Source organism: Giraffa tippelskirchi, chromosome 5 (assembly GCF_054371585.1).
Source record: "Giraffa tippelskirchi isolate mGirTip1 chromosome 5, T2T-mGirTip1v1.2.pri, whole genome shotgun sequence".
Classification (NCBI taxonomy): Eukaryota; Metazoa; Chordata; class Mammalia; order Artiodactyla; family Giraffidae; genus Giraffa; species Giraffa tippelskirchi.
In genome coordinates this window covers 127,143,317-127,167,367 of record NC_137279.1, presented here as the reverse complement: position 1 = coordinate 127,167,367, position 24,051 = coordinate 127,143,317, and the positions used below count along the sequence as shown (strand labels likewise).

General features: G+C 39.6%; 1 protein-coding gene across 14 annotated transcripts in view; it reads right to left on the bottom strand.

The window, feature by feature from the left end:
* Window positions 1–18,597, bottom strand: part of ARHGAP29 (Rho GTPase activating protein 29) — a 79,187-nt gene extending 60,590 nt beyond the window's left edge. For 4 of the 14 annotated variants that reach the window (XM_081486268.1, XM_081486258.1, XM_081486272.1 and 1 more), the window contains exons 1-2: window positions 18,405–18,597; window positions 109–345 (exon numbers count right to left, since the gene is read on the bottom strand). Coding sequence is in view for 10 of the 14 variants with exons in the window: in XM_081486258.1 (XP_081342384.1) it covers window positions 109–313 (205 nt within the window). In the remaining 4 variants the exon portion in view is untranslated. Of the gene's footprint in view, window positions 1–108; window positions 346–5,786; window positions 6,100–11,623; window positions 11,740–18,130 lie in introns of those variants that run through there. The other 10 variants (XM_081486269.1, XM_081486260.1, XM_081486265.1 and 7 more) reach the window with 6 other exon arrangements.
* Window positions 18,598–24,051: the final 5,454 nt, after the last annotated feature.

Below are 24,051 nucleotides of genomic sequence, written 5' to 3'. Positions count from 1 at the left end.
GAATACTCTGCTTCTACTAATGTGTACATACTTATCTGAAAGCGAAACTGGCATTTAAGATGTTAAAACCATCCAATAAGAAGGCTAAGGGAAAAAGAGTTGACAAACCTGAAAGAATAGCTTCTTTCAAATATAGTAACATATGGGAGAACTTCCTGATATCATTCACCAACTCCTTGATGTAATCAGGATCCAAAATGGCGTTGGAATTTATGGACTTGAGCCCCATTGCAGAAGTTGTAACATCAGTTGAGAGCTGGCCTGTTGACAAAACACGTTTTTTCTTTGTCTTTTTCTGTTTGTAAGCAATCATCCTTTCACATAACAGTCAAAAAAATGGAATTCCTTAAGTGGGGGAGAAAAAAAGAGAGAAACACAAATATTTCATTAACCAAGGTACATTATAACACCAGGTTTTCATGAACAGCTCAAAGCCCACCTCAACATTCTATTTAAAAAGACAACAAACTCTGTATTACTAATATAGCAACTTCCATTTATTAAGTGCCAATAATCTTGATAAGTCAATGATATTTAAATTCTCATTTCCCAAGTTACGGAAGTGATTTGGAGGCTAAATGATTTGTCTAAGCTCTCAGCTAATAAATGATGAATTGGTACTTAAAACCACATCTGCCTTGTGACCAAAATCTATGCTCTTAATAAACTTCCTCTTAAATCCTAGGGCACAGAATTTTCTAAGCTCTGTAAGTTGTTCTAAAATGTCACTTAGTGGAAGAACATATTCTCCTACTATGACATCACCTTCAGAAATAAAGGTGAAATATGAGCTTTGAAAATAGAAAGGCCTGTTTTCAAAATCTCCCTTCCATCATTACTATGTTTGACCTGACAAACTTAAACATCTCTTTTGGGCTTCCCTGGTGGCTCAGATAGTAAAGCATCTGTCTGCAGTGCGGGAGACCCAGGTTCAATCCCTGGGCTGGGAAGATCTGCTGGAGAAGGAAATAACAGCCCACTCCAGGACTCTTGCCTGGAAAATCCCATGGATGCAGGAGCCTGGTAGGCTACAGTCCGTGGGGTCGCAAAGAGTCAGACACGATTGAGCGACTTCACTTACTTACTTACTTCACTTTGGTGAAGTGTTAGTCGCTCAACTGTGTCTGACTCTTTGTGACCCCATGGACTGAACAACAATATACACACACACTCTGGATTATCATCAAGAATATTTCTCTGTTGAAATTAAGTTCTAAGCATGTCCACAAATCTGACACACTTTGTTGTTATTCAGTCACTCAGTCGTGTCCACCTCTTTGCTACCCCATGGACTGCAGCACACAAGGCTTCCCTGTCCTTCACCATCCTCCTGAAGCTTATTCAAACTCATGTCCGTTGAGTCAATGACGACACACTTGGACTGAACAAATAAATATATGATCACTGGAGCAATATTTTTGGTAATTTCAGGGTGATATAATAAAAACACAATCTTTGTTATGAGAAAGACTGAGATTTGAATCCTAGCTGAATGCTAGGCTGTGTGAAGATTAAAAGGGAACACAAAATTAAAAGACTTCATTTAAAACACCTAAACCTGGTACACAGTTGGAACTCAAGGAAAGCCTTAGTATGTTTCTGCTTCATCCTTACATTTTACGTTCCTGGAATTAAAAGTCCTAATTTTGTTTACATTTCTTGAAATCAAAAAGGAAATGACTAGAGGAATTAAATTAGCTCAAGCATTATCATCGAAATATTTACCAATGTTTTGTCTTGGATATTTGGATACTTTCAAAATGGTAGAATGACTAAGGACTTCTATGAAATTTATAGTAGAAAGTTTTATGTAATATTCATTTCTGGGTTACATGTAAGATATAAAATTGTATCATTTACTCTTTCCTATACATTGCCCAACTCCACAGATTACCACCCCCCCATCTACAGTTTTTTACTCTATCTAATTCTATCTCTACTACCACACTAGGTGAATAACCACGGTTTCTTGTCTGAGCTACTGCTACTAATTTCCTAATGATTTCTCCACATTCATTCTTGTTCATTCCAAAGGTAGTGTCTCATTACAAAGGTATTCATTTTCAAAACATGAATCTCATCATGCTATTTCTCTGCTCAAAACTCTTCCAAAGGACAATGAGAAGCCATCGTGCATTACAAGGTTCAACATGAGATCTGCCTCCTACCTATCTCTGCAATGTCATCTGAAGTCAAATTCCTACTCAACACTCTTAGCACTCCAGCCACCCACACACCTCTTTCTCATTTTTCCAATAATATTTGTTTACCATGACTTGTAGTGGGAAATAATTTTATATCTGGAGCTAGTATATACATTAAGTATGTTATGTTTGTGTGTGGTGTATGCAGCAAGAATGCATAAACATAAAACAGATTCTGGCTAAGGAGCCAGGTGATGTACTCAGATGTTTTCTTTCCTGTTCCATTTTGTTTTTAAAATGCCAGTTGCAATCCATCAAATTGCTCTCAGACTTACCATGGATTCTGTCCCGACAACCTGAAAAACACCAACTGTTGGACTCAACAGGGTCCTGTCTATATTCAGTTCTATTTGCCTGGACTATTCCTTCCTCTTTGTTTACTCATTCTGATCTCAGTTCAAAGAAACCTTCCTGGACCTCCCCTGCCTCATAACCACCACCGCCACCAAACTAGAACAGAATTTCCTGCTGGATGCTTTATAGCATCTTATGCTTTCCATCACTGCACTTATCCAAGTTCCCATAGATGATTCATATTTCCCTATCCAGACTATAATCTCAAGGAAATCATGACCAATGATTGCTAACCATGTGTTCTCTGCTTATAGCAGAATGAGGGATGAAAAACTCAAAACTGAGTAAGTAATGATTTTGCAGGATGAATACTCAATAATAATGAATAAGCAATTTATAATGAATTTATAAACTTCATAATTTTACAAAGTTTCAATTAATTTTTATAGAAATAAAATGGTTAACTCTGGATTGTTGCAGTGTCTTGAATGGAAAATAGAAATTGTTTTTAAAAATCTGTCTCTAAAATAGTACCTTTCAAAAAAAGACATATAAAGTTGAGTAAAGGCAAGAGTACATAAGACTGTACTTCTGATTATTAAATAAGGTGTCCTGACACTTATTTAATAACTTTTAAAAGTCCTTTATTCAATATTGTTACCCTCAAATCATTTCCGGAAATGCAATTTCTACAGTTACTCTAGTTTCAAACCTATCTAACATTAATTCTTAAATGTGTAAATAACTTCTAAAATGAACTTAGGACAATTTAGGGGGCACTATTATTATACCTAAGTCTCCCCTCCAACAAAAACAAAACAACACTCAAGTGTCTTGTTTGAGCAGCTCTTTTACAAATCATTAATTTAGAAGACTATTAGCCTAATTTATCACTTTTGCAACTTACTTAATAAGGCCACTCTGATTAATTTTGATGGCTTTTAGTTTAGTAAATTAGAAAACTAGTCATTAGCACTGGTAAAAAGATGGTTATAAATTTTAAAGTGTATGTCACAAGCTTCAAATAAAACAAATCACCCACCTCAGTAAAACTAATTTACTTCAACTGTCAAATTAGTAACTCAAAGTTATAGAATGTTTCAAAAATGCTTGAACATTTTTAGTCAAGACTATCTGTAAACAAAAATGATGGGGATGTGAGGAGTCAGCATTATGATGAGTAATGTACTACACTTTACTTTTACTATACACACTTGACTACTTTTCATATTTCAAACTAAAAAAAGGAAACAACACAGTTGAAAAAAATGTTACCATAAAGTTAACCCAAACTTTCACAAAATTGAACTATGATAATGAGAAAGTTTGGAGGATATACACTTTCCAAGATCATCCACATTACTTTCTCATGTCCCAAAATGAACCTCTAGTTGGTGGGAACATAAGATGTAGTTACCAGATACTGTAACCATAAATTTAACTACATGAGATAATAATACAGAAAACACATTTAGCACAACGCTTGGTTCATCATGAAGATGCAATAACTATTAGCCATTATCATTAGCAGTACTTTACTGCAGGAGATTGTAGACATACGTAAGTAATGAACAACATATGACTTCATTACAATATATCTGTAAATTGTGACCATGAAATACAGGACTGGAAACAATTCCAGAAACTTCACTGACTTTGTGGCAGCCTACTAAATGACTTCCAAGTGAAGTTTGAACTGTGCAAACAGATTGTTGAGCAAAGTATTTGTGAAACTCTTCTAATTCTCTTGCATCTCTTCCAACTCCAAGTCATCAATATAAAAAAACACATATTATCCACTTCACAAAGAACTGTGTAGCAAAGAGAACACTACTGTGCAAAACTACTTTCTCTGAATGTTCTAAATTCTAACTAATACATACATCAGAAATGTGAACACTAACTTCTGTTACCCTGGAATGTGGTTTTCCCAAAACTTCAGTAGACTGAGTTTATCAAATGTTCTTGCCCCATGTTCCTCCACCCCAAATGTCTCCTTACAGAAGTGTTTTCATTTTAGGCACGGGGCTGCCTAATTGAAAAGTGAAACAACCTCAAATATCTGTATTGAATTCCCAATCTTACTATTTCTACCTCAGGAAAAATTGCTATATATTTTAGAAATCTTCTATTTCAACACAATTTCTGATTGGTAAGAATCTACTTAAGAGTTTTTTTTTAAATCAGGAAAATTCATCCTGGAGGCCTTTGATTATGTTTTTTAAATGCACTCCTCACAAAAACAGAAGAGAGGAATGTTGAAAACTTTTATCAGTAATATGCAAATAATTAATTTCTAAAGGAAGGCATGCAATGCTCATACACTCCATTCCTGTGCAGTCAGAACTCAGCACGTTCAAAGATGAAGCTGCCCAACCTCCCACGCCTCCAGAATGTCTAGCATTCCTGACGGGCAGGGCTCTCCCTTGACCAGCCAAAACTACCCAAAGCCAAAGACCACGTTCCCCATTCCAGGGTTTAAACAGAGTGGGAAAATTGAGCAACCAAAAAGTGTGGCCGGCACTGATAGCGATGGACAAGAGATACCGTCCCAGGTGCGCTCAGCTCCCGCCTTTAGCAACTAACAATCCTGCTCTCCGAAAAGTTCTAAGTCCAATTCCCTCTTGAGGAAGAGAGTCAAGAAAGATGAACATGGAGACACGAGGTTTGTGAATTACTACAGCTGCAGTATGAAACGTCTCAGGCTTGAAAATTCAGTCGTCAAAAAGGAAAAAAAAAAAAAAAAATCCAGCCCTTAAAACGTCCACAGCAGAACTGGGAAAGACCATTGAAGCTTACTTGGCTTCGAAACGAAAAACCCCTCACTCAGCTCAAAAGACAGAGCCGAGAACAATGCAACCACGGAAATCCTAAAATACATCGGGAATGAGACCCAGCTGAAGAGACGACTGCTGTCAGGGTAGGTGGGGTAGGACGGGGTCAGATCAACTCTGTAGCGATAGAGAGCACAGATTCTGGAGCAAACCTGCCTGAGTTGAAGTCACACTCTGCCAATTACTAGTCTGTGTGTTCTGACAAGTTTTTCCCATCTGAAAAATTAGTTAAATAATCGTGGAACTCTCAGGAGGTTAAAATGTGTAGCATATATAGGAACAGTATGCCGAACGTGGGACTCGCTAGGTGTTTGCTTTTATTATCTTCATCATCCGCTCAGGGCCACCGCTCGTGCCCTCCCGGCTTCCCCTCCGCTGCCGCGCCCCTCGTCTCGTCCGACCCCTCGTCCCGTCCGACCCCTCCCGGAGGACCAGGAGTCCTGGGGACACCGACCCGGCCCGCCGCCGCCGGTCATCAGGGCACCCTGCAGTCGCCTCCACTTTCCGCCGCCGCCTGGGCCGCCCGGACCATAGACGTCAACTCGCCGGTGACCCCAGTCCCCTGTCTCAGCCGCGGCAGCTGGAGTGAGCGCCGCCACCCTACACTCACCGCGGCGCTCCATCCCGCGTCCCGGACGCGGACGACCGCCCGACACTCACGGCCGTCACGGCCGCCGCCGCCGCCGCTGCCGCCGCCCCCATCCCCCACGGCTCGCGGACGCCCGGCCAAAGCCGCCGCCGCGGCCCCTGCAGCTACCGCCAGGACCGCGACAACCCCGGCCGCCCCGCCCCCGGCCTTTCGCCTCCCGCCCCCCTGGGCCCAGCCCATTGGTCCGCGCGCCCGGGGGCGGGGCCGGACGCGGACTGCAGGTGGGGGCGGCCTCTGGCTCCCGCGCCCTGGGCTCCGACGGTCAGCTGCACCTTGGCCCGCTGGCGGTCCTGAGCGCTGCAGGACGTGTTAGCAGCCCCGTGTGGCTTGTGGCAGAACGGGCGGAGGAACCTTAGGAATAGGTCACCTGGTGACTACATCTGACAAACGGAAATTTCTTGGATGAGCAATCTACATTTTTTTATGAGGTACTAATTTTGACGACCTCGTTCCTCTCTCTCCAACTCTTAAGAAAACAAAAACACGATCCAAAGCAGGTAAAAGTGTAACACAAGCCTGACTCCTTTTCAGAAAAATAAACTTCCTCAAAACCAACTAACTACTCTACCCTCTGGACAGTGTCCTATTTTCCACTTAGACCTATATATTACTTCAATTGCACTCTCAAACTCGCTCGGAATGAGAAAAAATGTCTGAGACAGATGGAATAACTAAAGAAAGCAGCAGGGGCCGAAAGCACATAGGTTTCCACATCATTCTACTCAGGAAAACAAGCCTTATCAGTTATCTTCATGCTGGAACATTCAGAAAGAACTGATGGAGAAACAGGGCCCATGGGGAGGGTGGCTAAGGGTAATGTTGGACGCAGAAAAAAAAAATGATCACACGGGGAGAATGCAGAAAAAGACAAGTGAGTGTGAGGAAGAAGAGTAGGAGGAAACTGGGGCTGCACTCATAGGGAGAGAGAGGCAAAACCAAGGAAGACAGAAACAAGTGAGGGCAGAAAGAAGATAGTGAGAAAAAAAAGAGAAACGAGCGATCACCTACTTCCAGAAACAGAAAAAGGAAGTGAGCATGATAGAGCCAACAAGTGAAGTAGCAAGACAGCGAGAAAATACTCACTGGCAAAGAGAAGAGGAACATCTCTCATATCTTTGAACTCTTTTACTAAAAACAATGTTGGGGAAATAAAGCAAATTTGGCCCTTCAGGTGCTACTTTATAAAAGATAAATCGGAAAACGCTCAGCTTCTTGGTTACTTTAGCTCCACACTGTAATTTTCAGACTCAATTTACACATATTTACCCCTTCAAACTTCAAAAACAACAGTATCAAGGACATGCCATAGATACTAAGGAAACCCTAAATCCAAACTCTCCTTCTAACCACACTTAAAAAAAACAATGCGCCATGGACTCGCACCATGGAAATTGATGATGTCCTGAACTGAAACAAACAAATGAGAGGTCAGGGATCCCAGGCCAAAAAGGGGCTGGAGCATTGCAACCCTAATTAAATCATAAGAAAAGGTTTGGGGAAGAAATAGAAAGTTACTCAAACACTCTTTTATGTCTATTTTAAAATACCTGTATATTAGCATAGAGAAGGAAATGGCAACTCCAGTATTCTTGCCTGGGAAAGGCTAGAGTCTGGAGGGTTACAGCCTATGGGGTCACAAAAAGTTAGACATAACTTAGGGACTAAACAATAATACATGGTTTCAAAATATAGATCATACTTAATATAATGCTTTTTGACTTTAAAATACCTGTATATTAATAATTTTGTACTCTCTTACTCCATTATCACCATTTCCTTAATAAACAGGATTGTGTTCCTTATTAAAGTTGAATTGACAATGTTGTGCCCGAAGTCCTCATGTGAGAGGTAGAAGAGGTGGTGTGAAAAGACAGAAAGGAGCACATAGGAGGGAGGGAGAGGAAAAAAGCCATGAGAGATGTGGGAGGGTGAGAAACAATTGTGGAGAGGAGAGAAAGAAGACCAAGAAAGATTCAGGGACAAGTTAAGGCAGAGAAAATAAGATGGAGACAGAACAGGGAAGACAGAAAGAGAAAAGAGAACTAGGGGGACTACCCACTAACAAGAAAGGGAAGAAAGACACTTCTCACACCCAAACAATTCTGGGCTAGTGATCCCAATTAAGCCCCTAGGTTGTTACTGGAAAAGATAAATATGAGAAGCTCAGGCTCCTCAATTACTTGGGCTCTACTATCATTTTGCAGATTTAATTTTTGAAAACTTACCCATTAAACTTTAAACATAACTGTGTCAAGACAAAAAGTACTAACAATGCTGGGGACATCTAACAATCAAATGTTCCTTCAAATCCTACTGGAAGAGAATGATGCACCACAGACACTCATTATGGAAACCACTGAGGACTAAACTGAAGGACATCAATGGGGAAGCGAGGAAAGCATTCTAAAGCCCTGGAAGGTAGAGGCAGGGTAACCCTTAGGGAACTCAGGGCAAAGTCTACCCACTGGATCTGCTCTGGGTTAACCTCAAGACCCTTCCCACCAGATCTACCTTTAAATCATATCAAAACAGCCAACTATTGTGCACAGAACGAACAAAGAGTGGCTCCTCGATGAATATTAGACCATTAACTTATAAGAACTGTTATCTGAGGGATGGTTTTGAGAAGTCTCTCAATCCCAATCCTCCTCTTAAATCTTTTTTAAAAATATATTAATTATCTGTCATATTTTCTACCCTTTTTCCTTAGTAAGGAGGAACAGGGTATTTGGAAACATTAGCGGAAATGGCAGTTCATTTTAAATGAAAGGGGTTATTTTATTAATTCCCCCTAATTTACATTTTGTTTAAAGAAATTTTATGTCACACAAGTGAGTTTCTAGTATGAAAAAGTACACTATTGAAACAATACCTTTCTGCAACTCCAAAATTTTTGGTTTATAATTAAAAAAAAAAAAAGTAAAACCATCTGTATATCTATCGTAGAAGTCCAATATCTTAAAATTGTTTTTACTATTTTACATTATTATTGTCTCAAGTATTTTTCCCTTCTAAAACAGAAATTCTTATCCTCTGTGACGTTGCTTTTCTGTCACTCTGTGAAACTTCAACTTGCATACTGTTAAAATCTTTTCCATGTATTCTCTTCAGTGCTAACATTTATAATGAGTATTCCTATTTTTGCTGGGTAGGGATCTTCATATTCCTGAAATTGATTCTGTAGTTTAGGTAGCCTACTTTTCATAACAGAACATTGTTCCAGAAACATCTTACAGTGTCTGTAGACACCTTTGGTTCTCACAACTGGGAAGGAATCGTACTGACCTCTAGTGAAGAGAAGCCAAGGATGCTGCTACACATCCTACCTGTACAAGAGAGCACCCCTCAACCCTCCTACCTCCACCCCTAACAAAGAATTACCTAGCTCCAAATGGTCAAAAAGTGTCAAGATTGAGAAACTCTGCTCTAGATCCAATTACCACTTTATAAGCAATATAGAAGATAAGAGAATGTTAAATTATATCACAGGATGCACTCAGTAAAGTCTAGACTGTGTGCCATTTTATAGAGCAAACAACAGTTTCTTAAATAAATTGCCACAAAAATGATGAAAAGAAAATTTCCATATTTTATAAAAGTCTTAAAATTTTGCATACATCAATGCAGGAATAACTGAGATCAGACTTGCCCTTCCACTATATTATTTTCAGACATCAGACTATAAACAGCACAGGACCATGATCCTGGAGAGATGGAATCACTAACAAATGAGGTGATCCCTACAGTCACCCCAACTTTCTGCCTGGAGGCACATTCTAGACCGTGGAAGAGAAGGGGGAAGCCAAATAGAGTGTGGTGCTCTTGTTGAGCAAAAAGCAATCATAGCTCTGGAATCTGTACAACAGAGTACCAGAGAGGAAGAAGGTAGCCAGAGAAAGGGCTCCAGAAATTTGCATAGGCAACTCCTTAATTTTCTTGCTGAATTCAAAGCTGTATATGTATAGGATGAATCCCCACAAGGATGGACAAAGAATTTCCAAGGTGCTGTAGCTGAACAATTTCCAGGGCTTTCACAAGGCTAGGAGACCTCTGAGTTTTCATCAGCCAGAGCAGAAAGACCTATGGAATACTTAAGGAGAGATCCCAGAAGGACATGTGTTAGTAGTACATGTAGACCAGCCCTATTCTAGACTCACCTCAAATGAAGCTTCAACACAACCCTCATTTTGTAAATTTCTTTTTTTAAAAAAACCTGCATTTAAAACAAAAGTAATAGCAATTTGTGTGGCATTTACAACATATGTAGAATAGCAAAAAGTATCACAATAACAAAAACTAAGGGAGGAGGGAAATGCAAGTAAGGTTCTTACACTGTATGTGAAACAGCATATTATTTGAAGGCATATTATAACAAATTAAAAATGTATATTAAATCTTCAGAGGTACAGTTAATAAGCCAACAGTAGTTATAAATGGAATTTCAAAAAATTAGTCAATCCAAAAGAAGGCAGAACAAGAAGGAAAAGAAACAAAGAACAGATGAGAAAAATTAAAGACAAACAGCAAGATGATAGGCTTAAACTCAATCATATCAATAATTACGTTAAATATAAATACTCTGAACACCCCTATAAAAAGGCAGAGGCTGGTCAAATTGGACAACTGGACAATCTCTAAAAAGGTAAGACTCAATTACATACTGACTTCCCAGGTGGCACTAGTGGTAAAGAACCTGCCTGACAATGTAGGAGACATAAGAGACGTGGGTTCCATCCCTGGGTGGGGAAGATCATGGCATGGCAACCTGGAGAAGGGCATGGCAATCCACTCCAGTATTCTTGCCTGAAGAATACCAGAGAGGAGTCTGGCAGGCTACAGTCCAAAGGATTGCAAAGAGTCGGACATGACTGAAGTAACTTAGCACACACACACAATTACAAACTGCCTGTAAGAAACAGACCTAAAATATAAAAGACACAAGTAGGTTGAAAGTAAAACATCACAAAAAGATATACCAAGTAAATACTAATCATAAGAAAGCAGAGGTAGTTTTTAATCAGACAAGGATAAAGAGTAACATTTTATAATAGTAAGAGTCAATTCATCTTAAAGACATGATCTGAAAGTGTCTGCACCTAAAAACAGAGCTTCAGAATATATAAGATAAAACTTGACAGAAATGTAAGGAAAAATAGATAAATCCCAATGATAGTTAAGATTTCAATAATCCTCTCTCATTAACTGATTAAGAATAAATAAGAGAAAATCTGTAAGGATACAGAAAATTTAAACAATACAATCAATCAACCTGACTTGCCTGACACACATTTATAGAAAATTCTACCCAGTGACAGAATACACAGTCTTTTCCAATACACATAAAATATTCACTAAGATATATGTAGGACCATAAAGCAAGTCCCAATAAATTTAACAGAACTGAAATCATACAGTGTATGTTCTCTGACCCAAACAAAATTAAATATAGAACAAATAACAGTGGGAAAATCTCCAAATATTTGGAAATTATAAAATATATTTTTAAATAATCCATGGGTCACATTTTCACAAGGCAAATCTGAAAATAGTTTGAACTGAATAAAAATGAAAACACGATATTTCAAAATGGGTTAAGTTACACAGTAAAAGCAGTAGTTAGAGAAATATACTGTTTTAGATACCTTATTAAAAAGAAAGGAGGGTCCATCTGCAGCAACATGGATGGATCTAGAGATTGTCATACTGTGTAAAGTCAGACAGAGAAGAATTATCATATGACATCCCCTATATGCAGAATCTAAAAAGAAATGACACAAATGAACTTATTTGCAAAACGAATCAGACTTACAGAGAACAAACTTATGGTTGCCAAGGGAGAAGGATGGGGGAAGAGATAGGGAGCTTGGGATCCACATGTACACACTGCTATATTTAAAATGGATATCAATAAGGTCCTACTGTATAGCACAGGGAACTCTGCTCAATGTTATATGGCAGGCTAGGTGGGAGGAGAGTTTGGGGGAGAATGGATACATGTATTTGTACAGCTGAGTCTCTCTGCTGTCCACCTGAAACTATCACAACATTGTTAACTGGCTATATGCCAATATAAAATAAAAATAAATAAAATACTTGAACAAGAAAAGAAAGGAGGATCTAAAATCAATGATTTAAGCTTTTACTTCAAGCTATAAAGCAAAGAGCAAACTGAACAGAAAGTAAGTAAAACAAAGGAAATAATGGTAAGAGTAGAAATCAGTGATTTCTTTATTTTCTTGGGCTCCAAAATCACTGCGGATGGCGCCTGCAGCCATGAAATTAAAAGATGCTTGCTCCTTGGAAGAAAAGCAATGACAAACCTAGACAGTCTGTTAAAAAGCAGAGACATTACTTTGCCAACAAAGGTCCAAATAGTCAAAGCTAGGGTCACAGAGTTGGACACGACAGAGCAAATGAACAACAACAACAACAACAAAGAAATCAGTGATATGGAAGACAGGTAACAGAGGAAAATCAATGTAACTGAAAGTTGGTTCTTTGGAAAAAATCAATTAAATAGATATATATCTTGCTGAACTGATCAAAAAATAAAGTGAGAAAACACAAATTACTAACATCATGAATGAAATAAGGAACATCAATCAATACAGACCCTACAGATATTAAAAGGGAAATGAGACTATTATAAACAACTTCACCAAAAAATTCAACTCTGATAAAATGGAAAAATTTCTTGAAAGACACAAATAACCAGATCTAACACACAAAACAGAAAATCTGGGGTAACTTTATATGTACTAAAAAAAAATGGATTCGTAATTTAAAATACCTCACAAAGAAAACTACCAACCTAGATGGCCTCACTAATGGAATCTATTGAACTAGATAGAATAGTCAAACGAAACTCTCAAAAAATAGAAGAGTTGGAAAACCTCCCAACTCATTTTATAAGGTCAGTATTACTCTGATACTGAAAGCAGACAAATATATTACAAGAAAACTACAGATCAAATTTCTTAACACAGTATTAGCAAGTCAAACCTAACAATATTTAAAAGAAATAACACATTAGAACCAAGAAAGGTTTGTCTCAAGAATCAAGCTTAGTTTAATAGTCAATGGACAAAAAAACATGTGATAATCTTAACAGATGCAGAAAAAGCATTTGACAAAATTCTGCAAACTTTCATGATTAAAGCAGTCAGCAAATTAGGAATAGAAAGGAATTTTTTCAACCTTTTAAGAGGCATCTACAAAAAATCTACAGCTAACATCTTGGTCAATAATGAAAGACTATCTATGTTTTCCACTTTAAGATTAGGATCAATATTGTTACTGGGCTTCCCTGGTGGCTCAGATGGTAAAGAATCTGAGTCTGCAATGCAGGAGACCTGGGTTCAATGTCTGGGTCAGGAAGATCCCCTGGAGATGGGAATGGCTACCCACTCCAGTGTTCTTGCCTGCAGAATTCCATGGACAGAGGAGCCTGGCAGGCTACAGTCCATGGAGTTGCAAAGGGTTGGACATGACTGAGGGACTAACACACACTGTTGTTATTGAAGGTCTTAGCCAGTACAAGAGAAAAAAATATAATACATTCAGATTGAAAAGGAAGAAGTAAAACACTTTATTAAAAATTGACATGTTTGCATACCTCAAAAACTCTAAGAAACAAATGAGTTACTGCAACTAATAAATGAATTTTGCAAGGCCACAGAATATAGGGTCAATATATTACAATTGTATTTCTAAATAGTAGCAACAAACCATTGGACAGTGACATTTTAGAAACAAATACCATTTATAATAACATCAAAAAATGAGATATTTTTAGGAATAAATTTAACAAAATATGTCTAAGATCCTAAATTTAAAACTATAAAACTTTAGTGGCAAGAAATTAAAGAAGTGAATCAATCAGTAAGTATGCCATACTCATGGACTGGAAGACTCAAAACTGTTAAAGACTTTCATTTCCCTCAAAGTGATGTGTTGTTTCAAGCAATCCCAAACAAAATCTCTCCTAGGTTTTTGTAGAAATTGATAGGCTGACTCTGAAATGTATATAATATGTAAAAAATCTAAGCAGCCAAAAATTTTTTGAAAAAAGAACAGATTTGGAAGATCCATAATGTCTAGTTTTAAGATTTACTATAGAGCTACGGTCATCAAAACAATATGATATTATTACAGAGAGTGAAACAGATCAACAGAATAGTCTAGAAATAGACCTATATATTGTCAAAAGGTGCTAAAGTAATTCAATAAGGGGAAAGGTGTTCTTTTCAATAAATGGTACTGAAATAACTTGATAGCCATATGAGAAAAAAATGATCCTTACTTCAGAGCATACCCTAAAATTAACTCAACATGTATCATAAACCTAAATACATAATCTAAAATTATCAATCTTTTAAATACTGGAGCTGGAAGAGGCAACTGCATGTTTTTATAAGAAAAAGTTATGGGGGAACACAGCCATGCCCAATTGTTTATGTACTGTCAATAGCTGCTTTTGCCCTACAACAGCAAAGTTGAGTGGTTGAGGTACTGTAGCCTGTAAGCCTAAAATATTTATGATCTGGTCCTTTAAGAATATGTTTGAGGATACCTATTCTAAGAAAACTTGGATAGAAAATCTAGGGAACAATTTCTTAGACACAAAAAGCAAGAACCATTAAACAAACAAACACACAACTGGTTAACTACACTTCATTGAAATTTAAAGCTTCTGCTATTTGAAAGACAACTGTTAAACCCACAAATAGGGAGAAAATACATGACAAAGGACTTGTATTCAAATTACATCAAGAACTCTTAGCTCAGTAATAAAACAAACAGCACAAGGAATTAATAAGTAAAAGATCTGAACAGATACTTCAAAAAAGAAGATATACAACTGGGCAATAAGCACATGAAATAGTGCTCAACATCATTAGTATCAGGGAAATACAAATTTAAGCCACAATGAGATACCACTAAATATCTACTGGAATTCTCAATTTCAGCTAGAGTGAAATCTGGGATAGGAAGGATGTACAGCAACTAAAACTCCCACACATTGGTGCTATACAAGGTACACACCACTTTGGAAAACAGCCTGGCAGTTCCTTATACACATGAACATACATTTACCATAAAACCCAGCAACTCTACTCCCTTATATAACTCCCCAAAATGAAAAATACATTCATCCAAAAGCTATACACAAATGTATGCAGCAACTTTTTTCATGACAGTAAAAAATGGAAACAATCTGAGTGTCAACAGATAAATGCTAACAGCCTTACAAGGAATACTACTCAACAATAAATATCTATAACATAGCAAAAAAACCATGGGTGAATCTCAAAAACATCATGCTAAATGAAGTCAGGCACAAAAGAATATACGCTGTATGATTGCTTTTACATGAAATTCTAGAAAAGATGAACCTAATTCTTAGTAACAAAAAAGAAGGAATGGCTGCCTGGTGACTGGGCTTGTAATGTGGAAGGCGGGGGGAGTTCTGCATGTGAGACTTTTTTGAAATAATGGAAATGTTCTATATCTTGATTATGGGGATTACATGAGTGTAAACAATTGTCAAAACTCACTCATAGTGTATAAAAATCTCTTATTATTTTAGTACTCAAGGAATATTAGATAAATTAAAAATAAAATTGTAAGGTTGCTATTCTCTGCTCTGGGGTATTTTCCTAAGCCAGGGATGGAACCCACTCTCTTAAATCTCCTGCACTGGCAGGCATTCTTTTCCACTAGCGCCACCTGGGAAGCCCACAAAATTTCAGGAAGTTCTACTGAAATAATCCCTGAATTCAACTTTCTCTCTTCCTTAATATTTTTCAAAATATTTGCCATCTTTTTCCTTAGAAAGAAAGTCTATGGCATTTGAAAACTTTCTCAGGGATAAATACTGGAGCATTTTTTAAGAAAAAGAAAAAACCTTATCCCAGGGAGGCAGTATCATCAAAGGGCTCCTGCTTATCAGAGTAAAAGATAAAGACAAAGCAGAAAGTACAAACCGTCCACAAAAATCCTCATCATATCCAAACATATCGCTAACCCTCCTTTCAAATCTCCTTGTTTCTTTACACAGGGATGTATCTTTCTGTGTAGTGGCTCATCATTATACTGGAGATGAGGTGGGAAATCAAAAACGAACAAGGTAGCCTTCAAAGCAGAATCATGGAAGCTGACTGATGGCATCCTTGTATGTGTGCATTAGGATAACCAGCAATTCCACCAAGAAGGATCCTTTGGCCTTTGGTGCTTATTAAAATCATTCTCGTAATCGACTTCAATCTCACAAAAAACATCACTTCTTCCAAAAAGCCTTTTCATTTCCTCTACTGAAAATAAGTCATTCCTTTACTTTCCCATAGGACATTCAACATACTTTTCTCAGGTAACCCAAGATACTATGCCTTCGGCCCTATTTATTTGAAATTACCTGCTTCTACCCAATAGACTGAAAGTTTCCACAAGACTTTGTCTAACATAAAGTGGTGGTGTCAAACTAAATTTTCTGAGCGGATGCTGAATCAATCACCAATGGTACAGAAATGAAAATCTTTCCAGGGAACCTGTCGGTCATGAGCTTTGTTCAACGCAGTACTAACGACTGAGACCAACAGCAGTGGTTGAAGCAGCACACATTCCTAGATTAAGGGCTTTTACCACTGGGAAGAGAAGGTGCTGATAATTTAGTGGATGTTCTATTTTAGGGAGGTGGGTAGAGCAGGAATGACCAGCCACCATAGATTTTCATGAACAGTGCTTTCTTCATCTCAGCCAGAGTTTTACTTCCTGCCAATTTGGGAACTGAAAAATTTTCAACTCAGACCTATCTTACTTTCTCTTCAAATCCACTCTAGAATTTTTCGCAGAATCAGGAGACTAAGGCTATTTGAACCATAAAGCTAATGAAGCTTAAGTGTCCAGGTTCCTCACTTGCTTAGTTCCTACAATCAGGAAGCATTTCTATGTATGCATTCCTGGCAAACTGCCTCAAGAAATCTCTGAAGAAAGGGATTTAAATCTCCAAGACCCATAATTTGTTGCATTTTCTTTACTCATTTTAAATATTCACTTTCGTACTTAATTATGAATTCTTTTTTTTGAACAGGAAACTATCCCCACCCTCACCCCACTTCCTCAAACCGAACACGGGGGCGAAGCTAATTCCCAAAAAGAAGAGAAAAGGAAAAGGTAAATGTCAAACAAATAGTTCTTTGGTTATTTTGGCTCCACGGCCGTGTTGCAGCTTTCACCTCCTAACAGTCCCTAAGAGATCCACCATTAGAGGTGGATAGGGGATGTCAACGACCAAAAACAAAACAAAAAAACAATCCATGAGGGTAGCTGGTAAACAAACCTCATCCTCCTCTCTAAAGAGGAGTGGTGATGAAAAAGCGAGATGGACCCTGGAAATGTCAGAGGGGGCTCAAAGACAAGGAGAGTCCCCTGGCTACTTTGTTCAAGGCAAAGGAAGGCCTTCCCTCGGGCCAAGGTTTGGACTGTGGGATCCCGGGACAGCCCGGGGAAACAAACTCACAGGGATTCCCTCTCCTGCCCTCCTCCTGGTAGCTGCAACCCTCCGCCTGTCAATTTCTATTCTGCAAAGCACAGGGCTTACCCGAGGACTAGGCTGGGATAGCGGGTGCGTGTGTGCGCAGGGGTGTGACAGAAGGGTCGGAGTGGTGGGAGAGGGAGGGAGGAGTGTGAAGAACGACAGAGACGCACCGGAGCGGGGTACTTGGGTAGAACGGGAACTGAGTGTTTTTCTACTTTTCATTACCGCTCCCCTCGCCAAATAAATAAATAAACAAACAGCCGGGCCTAGGTGAGGTGAAACGTGATAAGAAAAGGAAGACAGGCAACACGAAATGTCTTGTTCTTTTACCTCAGCTTTCTCATTTGTCAGACAAAAATTTGAGAAAAAGGCACTATACTTCCAAAAAGATCCCAAGTAAGGAACACGAAAGTGAAGACCTGGTTAAGGAAACCAAAAGTAGGGGGTGCGGGGGGGAGAGAGTGCGGGGCAGGGAGGGTGAAGAAGCCCCTTCCAGAATTTCGCTTACAGGCGGATGAGCGAACGTGGTTGGAAAAGGGAGAGGGACTGCAGGACACTCGAGGGGAACCTGGAAAGGGAGGAAAGTCCGCCTCGAGAATCTCTCCCCAGATACCTGGACGGCGTCGCCTAACTGGGGGCACCGGGGTCCTCGGGTCCCTGCGACGCCCTCTCTAGCTCTCCCCGCTCTCCCTCCCCTGCCGCGCCCCTCGTCCGCTCGGACCCCTCCCGGAGGACCAGGAGTCCTGGGGGCACCGGCGCGGCCCGCAGTCGCTTCCAGTTCTGGCCGCCGCCTGGGCCGCCCGGACCCTGGACGGCAACTCGCCGGTGACCCCAGACCCCTGCCTCAGCCGCCACGGTTGGTGCGAGCGCCGCCACCCGACACTCACCGCGGCGCTCCATCCCGCGTCCCGAACGCGGACGCCCGCCCAACACTCACGGCCGCCGCCGCCGCCGCCGAGGGCTGGAGCTCGCCGCCCCCATCCCCCACGGCCCGCGGACGCCCGGCCAAGTCGCCGCCGTTGCCGCCGCCGCCCCTGCAGCTACCGCCACGACCGCGCCAGCCCCGGCCGCCCCGCCCCCGGCCTCGTGCCTCCCGCCCCCCGGGGCCCAGCCCATTGGCCCGCGCGCCCAGGGGGCGGGGCCGGACGCGGGCGGCAGGTGGGGGCGGTCTCTGGCTCTCGCGTGCTGGGCTCCGACGGTCAGTTGCGCTTTGGCCTGCTGGCGGTCCGAATAGCTGCAGGACGCGGTAGCAGCCTCGTGCGGCTTGTGGCAGGACGGACGGCGGAACCTTAGGAATCAGTCACCTTTTACACCCTCCAGTAGGGAGCAGGTCCTTGTTTAAGTGCACATTTCTCAGGTGGACAATGTCAATTATTTACAGTCAGAAATTTGATGTTCAATTTGTTTGATCCTACTCCTTCCCACATCCTCCTTATCCGTTTAGGAACAAAAATACATTTTGTGTTTAACTTTAAAATTGCCACACTCTTTTCTTTGTTGACTGATTGTCATTTTCAGAAAACTAAATTACACAAAACATCAACCGTTGTGTAGAATACCTGACTCGTGGGAGTTGCTCAATAAATGCTAGTTGAATGCATGATTCCCTAAGCATTCTACTTGGCTCTTACCATTAAAGGCTCCTTTACTAATGGGACTCATCAACACTTGTAGGGAAAATGAACAACCAGAATTAAACCACTTATCTAGATTTGGATCACACACCATAATGAAAAAATACAGGGTTTCTGTTGAATAGTTTAAGTACTTAGTAACACTTAACTACCAAGAATACCCTTCCTGTCATCTAGGCCAAGACATAGCAGACATTCTGTGAATATTAACTGAATAAATAAGTAAAATTATGGGAAAGAAATTTGGAAAAGGTCCTCAATCTTCTCCTCCCATTAAATCTTTTTCAAAATATATTAAGCATCTGCTGTAATCTCCACTCTTCTTCATTAGTTGGGAGTAATATATTCCAAAACATTCTCAGAAAAATGGTAATTCACTTTCACAATTAAATAAATACAACTATTAACTGAGAAAGAATGAACATCAAAAATCTGTTATCTGCTATAAATCAACTATACTTTCATAAATTTTTTAAAAAAGAGATAAAATCTGTTATCTGAGACAAGTAGTTCGTATGTTTGGTAAAGAAAATAAGAAACAAAGACCTCCACCAAATTTGATAACAGTATCCCAGCACTTGCTGTTATAAAGCCAACCAGTTTTTATCTCTAAATGTTTCTTGGTTAAAGCGGCTCAGGGTCACGGCTTTGGAGCATAAGAAGTCAGAGACAAACAAACACAAGTCAGAGGCATAATAGGATGCTGGATCAATAATGTAACATACATGACATGATGTAGTATTGCTATTTATAATTATACTATTTATCAGTAACGTAACTCTGCCAACTGAAGTGTTCTTCATTCTTTCTGTGACACACAGGATACAACCTCTACTCTGAAGCCTTTCCGTTCTCACTGAAAATCAGTCATCCTATTTAACATAGTATGGTACATGGAACCCTATACTTAGGGCACTTGTGGTTCTCATGCCCTCTTTTATTGGCTACTAGTCCCAATGTTTACTTACACTAATTAGATTGTAGAGGTCTACAGTGTTATGTTACCTAAGTCTGTGTCCAGTACACAATGGGTCCCTACTAAGTATTTTCTGGAGGACTGTTGAGGGACTGAACAATGGGCCCAGAAGTAAAAATTCTAGGGCCCATCTTTTTTTTTTTTTTTACTGTGAATTCTATTCAACCTGATGTGACTAGTGAAGTTAAGTGTAATGGCCACAAAAAACACACGTCTAAAGCAAAGACAGTCCCAGGTACCCTGTGGCCAGAGGTGAAGGGGCTGACAATGAAAGCAACTGTTCCAGGTACGTGATAGCGACGGGAGCCCAGCCCGAAGGAGAGTCCAGCGCACAGGTGCTCTTCCTGCCAGTCATGCTTCAGCGACAGCCTGTTTAGGGAAGCACAGCATCACCCACAGACAATACTGAGTACCTCCATTGTGCCAGGCATCGTTCTAAGCACAGGGATTATGTTAGTGAACTTTCAACCCACTTTCAGACTCTCCTCAATCATGGCTAAACACCTGGGAGAGGGAAGGAGATAGTGGAAACAGGCAGGGTGGGCCAACCTGGCAGGCAGGTCCCCAGTCACTGAGGCTGTCTTTGCCCCTCACTACTGGGAGCCCTCAGAAAGAACCATGGAGAGCCCGCTGGGCCATAGTGAATACAAAGGCCCCAGATTCCAAAATGGACAAAACTCACCAAGCAGGTTATTAATCTTGATTCTGTGATGGTTGTAATTGAGAAACAAGGAATCAATTCAGACCACATGCTGGAGATGAATGTGAAAGACATTGCAAAGATCCAAGAATTCTGTGTTGTTGTGAGGAGAGGGAACTGAGTAAGACTGACTGAAAAAAATAAAAAAAATTTAAAAAAAGTGAGTACATGAACATGATACCATACTTGTTTTGTCTAGATTAAGGTATTAAATTTCAAGCCCCAATTTGTTTATATCATTTTAAGCTCTTTCTAAGACATTTGATGACATAAACCTCTGTGCTTGAGTCACCACGTACCATGACCTACCTAATACCCTAATATATGTAAGGAAACTCTCCAGATAATTAATGGTTGGTGCAAAATTATACTCTTGGCCTAAAAAGTTGAATTATTGATATGGTTGTTCATAAGAGATAATGATGATGATAATAACAGTAATAAGTAGTTCTCCGTGGTTCAGTGGTAGAGAATCTGCCTGCCAATGTCAGAGACACAGGAGATGTGGGTTTGACCCCTGGGTGGAGAAGATCCCCTGGAGTAGGAACTGGCAACCCATTACAGCATTCTTGCCTAGAGAATCCCATGGACACAGGAGTCTGGTGGACTACAGCCCATAGGATCACAAAGAGTCGGACACAACTTAGAGACTGAGCACGCAGGATTTACTCTGTGCTAGACAGTGTCTTAATTATTCTTTATATTTAGTAATTCATTTAGTCCTCACAACAATCCTATGAGGTACTATCATCCCTATTTTTCGAATTAATAATTGAGGCACAGAACAAAAGAGATTAAATAAAGGATTCTTATTGGATTTTATGAAAACCGATCTTAGGATGAAGATAAATTTGACCATACCTTTCTTAGAAAAAGATGGTGGGGAATCACTCCTCCTATTCTTCCTCTGATGTTTTTATTGTTCCCCTGATACCCCAAGCTCCTCTTGCCTCTGCTGTTCCCTCTGCCTGGAATGGCTCCCCTGCCCCATATACCTGACTTTGCTTCCTTTCAGTCTCCCCTCAAATGTTCCATGTCATTGACATGTTCCCTGACCATTCCATAGAAAACAGCATTCCTCTCTTTGACACTCCCTATCTTCCTTACCCTGTTTTATTTATTTTCTTATTTATTACTATAATAATTAATTTTATTTGTTCAGGGACTCATCTTGCAAGCATTAAACCAAGCATGGGCTGTGATTCTGGGAGCCAAGATTCACATGTTTCTGAAGATACGAGCAAACTCCTCTCCATGTACACGGATGAAAACTAAAGGCTCATGGTTAATCACACTGTAGTTTTTAAGTTTCTACAGCCTAGCAGCCGAAGTCACAAGTCCTTCAGGTCCTTCTGGATGTTGCACAGGGTGTCTGTACTTTTCTTGAATTGGGCAACCTCATCACTTACCCTGCTTTAAATGCTAGAAAATGCCATAGCACGTATCCCTCTACTGACCTGGTAAACTTTATTAGCTTATTTGTATATTTTTCATTTCCTTTCACTAGTGTGGAAATGTCAGCACTGTGATGAAAGGGACACTGTCTGTTTTATTCACCATTGTATCCCCTGCCCTTGGAAAAATACTTGGAATTAATCAATCAATAAATACTTTAAAGAACAGTACAGTCCATGGGGTCACAAAGAGTCAGACTGAGTGACTGAACTGAACTGAACAGGCCACACTAGATTTATCTTTCAAAAAGATGAGTTTAACATTTTGAAAGTTTTAATCAGATAAGAAGACCTTATTTGTTTGACAAAGATTTTACATTTGCTGCTTATATCCAACATACTAATACATGCCAAGTTTAATTACTTCACCTAGTCTTTGTCTGAAAGAACCATAAATAATTCTAGAATCCTAAATTATTTCCTTCCTTCTTTAAAGTGGAAAGGTGAATGTTTTCTGCTGTTGTTTTTCTTTCATCTATCCTCCCAAACGCTTACTGGATAAGAAAACACATACAGCTACTCCCCATCTACATATTCTGCTCAATGGATGATGCTGTGCTTTGGAGTAATCATGTCATCCAGTTCCCAAAAACCTTTATGAGATGGGAAGATGAGATCTGTTTTCCCCAAAAGAATATTGTAATTTTCAGAGTCAGAGGATGTTAGAGCTCCACTCCATTGTCCTTAATTTTATTTGTTTTTTTTTAAAAAAAGCTCAGCTCAGTTTTCCCAGAGATCACAGGGTTAGTCATTGGCCTAATTAGACTGGAACTAAGACCAGACTCTTTCTACACTAATTGACAGATGAAGGTTTTAAAATGTCCGTAAGTCTATGAAATTAGATCAGAGCCCCTACCTGAATCATTCTTAGTTTATGTGTAAATATTTAAGCTATACTCACATATTTAAATATTAAATTTGTTCTGCAAATTTACTCCTATTATTTTAGAAGTCTGACTTATTAAGTTACTAAAAAATTATGTCCCTTGAAAAAGTGGGTGGCTTAACATGGAGCCAATGAGGAGCTCAGTTTGCTTTTGAAGTAGAAAGTTGTCCTGAGGCATTCTGAAACACATGCACAGATTACTGCCTTTCTCCTGGGGAGAAGGCTGGCTGGCTTCAGGAAGGAGTAGAGCCCAGTGGAAACATTGCTAATCTCTTTCTTTATCTACACACTGAATAAATATTGCGGAACCCTGAGAAACAATGCAACCACTAGGGATTTTAATGAGTGTTTATCTTTCTAACTGCGTATTTATAGAGGGGTGACTGCCTGTGGCATGCTTGCCAGAAGATTGAGAAGGGACTGCTTGTAAAAGCTGAAAACAGGTTAGTTACATCAGAAGAACTGTTATTATCCAATCATGTAGATATCTGGGTTTAAATTATTTTATTTTGAAACTATCTCAATAGCTGACAATGTAGGACTTAAATTAGAAGAAATAAAATATGAGAAAAATAGCACTATGTGACTTACTAACCCTAAAATATTTACATCTCTAAATGTCTGTAAACTTCTGTGTCAAAAACCTTGAAAAATAGTGCTTGAGTATCACTGATGGATTGGCATCCTTTGCCACTGGTATGTATGTCAAATAATAAGATTTGACATACTTATTATGCTCAATGACATATTCAGTTTAGGATGTTCAGTAGTATAATTAAATTTTCCTAGGAGCTACATGGTATTAGACTACATGAGGTCACAAGCATAACGTATACCCTACTAACCAAAAAGCTGATGAAATATTTGTTATGTAACATAACTGA